At 45.1% G+C, this 6,545-nt stretch overlaps 1 protein-coding gene and 1 pseudogene across 1 annotated transcript; one reads left to right on the top strand and one right to left on the bottom strand.

Moving 5' to 3' along the window:
- Positions 1-264: 264 nt before the first annotated feature.
- Positions 265-578, bottom strand: LOC122817779 (antennal-specific protein OS-C-like; annotated as a pseudogene).
- Positions 579-1,592: 1,014 nt separating this feature from the next.
- On the top strand, positions 1,593-4,958 carry LOC108027423 (uncharacterized). The gene is made up of 6 exons (XM_017098871.3): positions 1,593-1,655; positions 1,715-1,739; positions 2,022-2,129; positions 2,626-2,804; positions 3,071-4,347; positions 4,525-4,958. Exons 1-6 carry the CDS (start codon positions 1,608-1,610, stop codon positions 4,769-4,771), a joined length of 1,884 nt encoding a protein of 627 aa, XP_016954360.2. The 5' UTR covers positions 1,593-1,607; the 3' UTR covers positions 4,772-4,958.
- The last annotated feature ends 1,587 nt before the right edge of the window (positions 4,959-6,545 follow it).

Here is a 6,545-nt window from a genome sequence, read left to right as displayed (position 1 = left end):
ATTAAAGTGAATTCGAATTGTACCATATAGTAAAAGTAAGGCATCGATTTTATTTTAAGAAACTCAAGGAACCATAATAATGGACGTCCTGTCCAGATACCAAAGTCAAACGAGTTCCCTTATTAAAGCCACTAGTACGTTCACTGGGCTATTCGTTCTTCCCGGCTGCGAAGGATTCCGATTTGAAGTTTTTGATGAACTGCAGGGATCTTGCGATCACCAGCTTAATCCACGCTGGCAAAATAGCTTCCACCAGGGTGGGGACTATTTGGTGGCCTGATCTGGCGAACCTGGAATTACTGTTCGCGCCAGCGAGGTGTTGTCGGTGCTTACCTCCCGGCAACTCCACCTGCTCTCCTCGGAGTCCTCCACTGTTTCCTCGGAGGAGGAGTGAGCGTCATCGTCATCATAATCACCCTCCTGCTTGCTCCGTCACATCATAATGGTGGGATGAAACATTTAGATCTGATTTGATTATCCTCGTTAGTTTCCTGTGGCCTGGCTTGCGCTTAGGTCACCACTCGGAGCAGAACCAGCAGAACCGGAGAGCAGCGCTGTCGTCCCAGGTGGAAAACCATTTTTTCATTCTACATGCACGGAAACCATTTATGATATAGAGCTCCCTCTTAATAAAGACTCTCGCATGTCGCCTAATCGAACGAAGGTAATGCGGGGTAATGCAGAAATTGACCAGTTTTTGTGTGGCCCAGCTACACTAGTTACACGCGTAGAGTTAAAGGGTACACCATATTCGATAGAAATTATGTAACAGGCAAAAGGAAGCGTTTCCGAGCCCAGGATCACTAGCCGAGTCGATTTAGTCATGTCCGTCTGTCCGTCCGTCCATATGAACGCTGAGATCTATAAGAGCTAGAATATTCAGACTTGGCATGCAGATTCCTGGGCCTCCTACGCAGCGCAAGTTTGTTTTAGCGGGGTGTCACGCCGACAATCCGCAAAAATCTGTGCGCCTAGAGTTTTTATTATAGAAAAAATGTTAAAAATTTGGACAGGAATGCGCCGGCGAGTGCACTTTTTTCCTGCACTGGCTGGCTGCAAAACCCGATCCAAGCCACCAAGCTGGCAGTTGGGGGATCGGGAGAGCTCAGGTAGTTTTCTGGGCTCGGCTCAATCGCCGCAGGCCACGCACACGGAACGCGTTTCGTTCACAGGTATGATTAAGTCAAGCTCGAGGAGCGATTCCGATCGGGGCTGTGCCTCTGGGAGCGATGCACTGGCAGCGCAAATATGCAGCCTTAGTCGCGAATCAGAACTCTTGTCGGGCAGGTCGCAGTGAGAGATACCAGTCAGTGCCGAAAATTCAAATGTAACTAGTTGGTGGTGAAACAGCTTACGCTATAAGCAAGCAATATTATGATTTCGGGTCTGGTTATTAATAAGCGTTTCAATAATATAAATTGTAAAAATTATTAACGACTTAATATTTTTACGTCACCTCAATTAAATAAATAATTTAAGAATACAAACAAAATAATCATTTTCCCCGTTTAATTTTTCGATTTGTTGAATATTTTTATCAACACTTTTTTCAGCCAGTGCAATTTACAGAAACGTTTCTTAAAAATACCTCATAAAAAACCATTGCCATGAATCTATTTACACGCCTAAAACGCTTGGGTGGTGGTAACAGCAGAGTAAGTAATACCAATTGAAATCAGTTTAGTTTCCTAAGGTTATATACACTAATTTTTAGAACTCTGTCACGCTTCCTGCCAATGGTAGTTTCTCTGAACGAGCAAATCGAATTTGGCGCCCATTAGTTTTGCAGCAGCGGGCTTTTGTAAGAGCACTTAGTATGACCGTTTCGAGATGTCGATGGATTCCAGCGATTGCTTACGTTTGATTACGTTTCCTTATGGCTGCTTACTTACGGTCGCTTTCGTTCAAAAACAAAAACATCGTTAACATCGTTTTTCTCCACCTCCAATTCAAAAAATATTCGACACTCAAAACCGCTCATTTTCAACGCGTTCTCCAAATCCTACCGTGTTCTATTTTAGGCGTGTCAGGTACTACAATCAACGCAGCTGCTGCTGAAACCCCACCCGTTTCCTCCGAAGTGTACAAAACCATAGCCGCAGACAGATTCCTGGGAGCCAGCGAAAAAGGTAATTAACAAAGCAATTGTATCTAGAACTGGGAAAATGGGATGACTGATGCGTCGAGCTTTCACTTAAAGCGTTCGAAAATGTATCGAAGTATCTATGTATATCTCAGGAGTCAATTATTGAAGCATATTTCAGTTTTTATAGGGAAATGGTGGCTGTTTTGACCCGACCCGCGAAAATGTGAGATAAGAAAGGTTATCAAAAATCAACATTTGACATTGATTATGTGCCAGAACAATTTCTCACCAAGAGCGAACTCAAGCGTAGTTCATTTTCCCTGACGTCAGCAAAATACTCATAAGTCAGAAGTCCCAGAAGAAAATTTCCAATTCCCTTCTCTCGGAGACAAAGCGAAGTGTGGCTTTTGATTCCAATTTCAACCTAACACAGCTTGACTCAGTGCTCCAGAGAAAGCCTGAACGGTCGAGCTTTGCGTTCAAGCTTAATTGAACCTGATCAGAGGCAATTAACCAATGTTGAATCGTTTATATTCCAGTCGACATGGTCCAGGATGAGAAGGTGGCCCACGCGGATGGGGCCGACGAGCAGATGCTGGCCTTGAACGGAGTGGAGGACAAGCTGGCCGAGCGCCGGGACGAGGTGAAGTTCGTCAAGGGCGACCACCAGAACGAAGATGCCAGGATCGACATCGGAACAGTCAAAGGAGGAAAGCCTGTGAGTGGAAGTTATAACTTTTATCCTATTTATTTACAGTGTTGAAACCTTTAAGAAAATGCTGGTCCTTGTAAGCCAAAACAGATAATACATGCCAGGAAAAAATATTATAAAATTTGGAAAAATTAATTTTTTCTGTTCATATTAGTTTATATTTTTAAATTAAAATTTAAAAAATTGTAATTTTAATACTTTGCTTTCGAAAACGGTCAGGTAACCGACCTTAGTATCATAATTTTCTGTAATCTGGTATTTCCTCGTGACAGGTCTTCACCGGCATGAGCAAGGAGGAGCTCATGAAGTATGTCAACGACCCGTTCTGGCTGCGGGTGCGCTGGATCTTCTTCGTGGGGTTCTGGGCCATTTGGGCGGGAATGCTTGTGGGTGCCATCCCGATTGTCATTGGAGCTCCCAAGTGCGCTGCCCCGCAGACACTACCCTGGTACAAGCGTGGGCCACATGCCAAGTTCGGTGCTATTGATACCTGCAGCAGGGAGGATGTCCAGGTTGCCGAGAAGATCGTTAGCGCTGGAGCCATCTACGAGTTGCCGGCAGCCCTGACCTACGACGTGAAGAAGCCCGAGGTGGAGGTGCAGATCAAGAATCTGGTGGCCCTGTATCAGGGCAGCGATACCAGGATTATTCTCGACCTGACGCCCAACTACGTGGCCAAGGAATCGCAGTTGGTGCAGGATGCCATCGCCGACCCGGAGAAGCGATCCGCCTTTGTCTGGGTGAGCGGAGGACCCAGCCCACCCAACAACTGGCTCAAGGTGGGCGGCGGTCGCAGCGCTTGGGAGAAGCTGGAGGACAGCTATGTGCTCTCCCAGTTCCAAGACGGCTACTTCGATCTCAAGATGAACAGCACTTTCATTAGGAACGAATTCGGCGATGTCTTGAAGCATCTCGTTGGATTGGGCGTGCAGGGCTTCCGCCTGAAGAACACGAAGTTCTTTGTACTGTCTGACGGTCTGGAGAATGAGGTGACCTCAGCGGTGCCGAAGGACCGACATTGGGGACCCGGTGACTACGGCTTCTACGACCACAAGCAGACTACCTTTCAATCCGGCCTTGGAGATGTTCTCTATGATTACCTTAGCATCGTTAAGAATGCCTCGGAAGAGGCCTTCCTGTCGGTGGCCGAGGATGTCATACAGCCGCAGGCCTACAAGTTGAGCACGGTCCCTGACGCCTATGGTATCGATATACCCATGTACGGCGACTTGGTTAAGGTGCTCAGCGCACCGAAGCCGAAGATATCGCTGCAGAATGATCTGGTCAACACGCTCTACCTGTCGGGCAAAAACAGCTGGCTGCAATGGAACTTCGCGGACGTCAGCTTGGACACCCCTCAGGATCCATCCGCTCTGGCCATGTTCCTATCCCTGCTGCCCGGTGTGCCCGTGGTGCCTGTGGACGCTGTGGCCTACCAGAATGTCACCGAGGAGACCTACAGGCAGATCACTCTCCTGCGCAAGTCAGCATCCTACATGCACGGAGAGCTCGCATACTACCAGGCCCTTCCGCTGGTGGCCTTCTCCAGGTAATTCGACTTGCCTTTTATTGTTACTAACTCTTGACTAATTCTCTAGTCTATTTAAACCCCATTATGCTCTATGGTCAAACTGAACATTTTTTATAGACCCGCTTAATTATTCAATCTTGACTTACATTTTTTGCCTACATTATCTAACCGAATTTTTTTCGTATTCCCACGCAGAATCAAGTCTGGAAGCCCCGGCTACCTTGTGATCTTCAATCCCACCAAGTCGCCTCAGGCGAGCAACTTTACTATCCCCATGAATCTGCCTGACAAGATGACCGTTTCCTATTTCAGCGAGAAGTACAATAGCAACGTGGAAAACGCCAACAAGGTGTCCCACTCGGGTCGCGTGAGGCTCAAGGACCTCAAGGTGGCCCCGCACTCCAGCATTATCCTGACATACGTGCCAGAGAAGGCGGAGTAAGGCGGTTGTAGCTGCAACAAATCAGGAGCATATAAAATATTGCATTAAATATACAGAGATTGTAAATTGTTGAGATTAAAAGCCGCCAAACAACATTAAAAAGTTATTTGTTCAGAACTCTTTCCAGTTCCAAGCATGCTTATGCGATTGCTATAAAATACAACAAATTTGCTTTTATATAACTATACATTTTGCTTTAATATTTAAAATTTTTTTTAAATAATTGGGAGCCTAATGCAAAATGAGGAAGTAAAATGTTATTTCAATAAAAATGAATTTCTAAATATGGAAGTCTGGCAACAATAGTTTGCGTTTAAATACACTCTGGGAGTGCTCAAAATCTGGCAGCCCCGAGCTATAGAAGACTGGCAACTATAGTTAACGATAAATTCAAATTCAAACTATTTAAGTTATGCGGCCTACAAGGCTTTTCTGGGGTTTTTCCTACGACCTTAAAAAAAGTTGGTCGAATTTTCAAGTTTTCCCTATTCTAATTTAATGCAAAATTATTTGGCCTTTGTGGAAAAGTTTGAAGTGCTCAAAGAAAATAGCTGGCGTATGCATGTGGCATACGTGGGTGGGCCAACTTTGAGATACAAATAGTTTGGGCGAGCTGGCAGGAACAAACGTCTGTGCGGGCAGCCACAGACAAATAATCAAAATCGACGAACGAAATGAGCCAAAAACAAAGCGGCCAAAATGTTTTTAGTTTGCACAGTCCTGGCACCGAATGGCAGCCTGGGGAGCAAGGACTCTGCCCCCACCTACTCTGCACTACACCACCAAAAGGCCAAAAGGATATGCGCACGTGCTAATGTGATTAGATACACAAACACCAGCGTGCCGGAAAAGGCGACTTGTTCGAGGAACCGCAACATGCAGTGCAGTTGATTGCGGCAAGCCAGCTCCAATAACAAGAAAAAGCGACGACCGAGCAGAACAACTTCATTTTGGGTATCTCCGAGATGCAAACTATTGTTGCGCAGGTCGTCATCATCGTCCGTATCATCATCACCTTGGCGCTGAGAACTTCTGAACTGGCTTTCCGCCCTCTTTCCACACATCCCGCGCACATCCACCCACAACTTTGGACCTGGCCTTGTCCGCTGCGAAATTATTTTGTCGCTACAACTTTTCCATCAGGCAGTCGTCAAATGCAGCACCAACCCTTCAGGGCAGGCCAGCTCGGGCTGGCCACTGATTTAATTGCAACGTGCAACACACATCTGTTGCGATGTCGGAAGAGCAGGGGAGTGGGCCAACCGATTTTAAATAAAGTTTTTATATAGCATAGCAAGGAATGTCCTTGTGGATCGCAAGAATTATTTGTTCAGCTTTTGTAGTGGGGCATTCGCTACATTTTAAATAGATATCGTAAAGGTCATGCCGGCTTGGTATTTCAAGAAAAGTAAAAAGACTTAGAAACCTATAATTATTTGCATACAAATGTGTCTTGATTTTAAACGCGGATGTAAGCTGTTCAGAAACCCAAAGGCCCTCGAATATAGCATTTGCTGTAAAAATAAGCTCAAAAGAAAATACAATAATAAAGAAAAATACAATATAATAATATAATAACACCTGCCACGGTCTGCATCTCATTTCTTTAAGTTTAATGATAGACAACATATGTAAAATGATAATGGCTATGATAATGTTGTTTTATGTTGCATGCTTCCTCTTAATAGCATAACCGTTTTAATGCTCACACTATGTTGCAGTTAATGCAAATATTTTAATTAATTTAAATATACCCCTGGTGATGCAATTTTTC

The sequence above is a fragment of the Drosophila biarmipes genome, chromosome 3R (assembly GCF_025231255.1).
Source record: "Drosophila biarmipes strain raj3 chromosome 3R, RU_DBia_V1.1, whole genome shotgun sequence".
Lineage (NCBI taxonomy): Eukaryota > Metazoa > Arthropoda > Insecta > Diptera > Drosophilidae > Drosophila > Drosophila biarmipes.
Note: the sequence above shows the minus strand (reverse complement) of the source record. Positions and strands in the feature narration are given on the sequence as shown.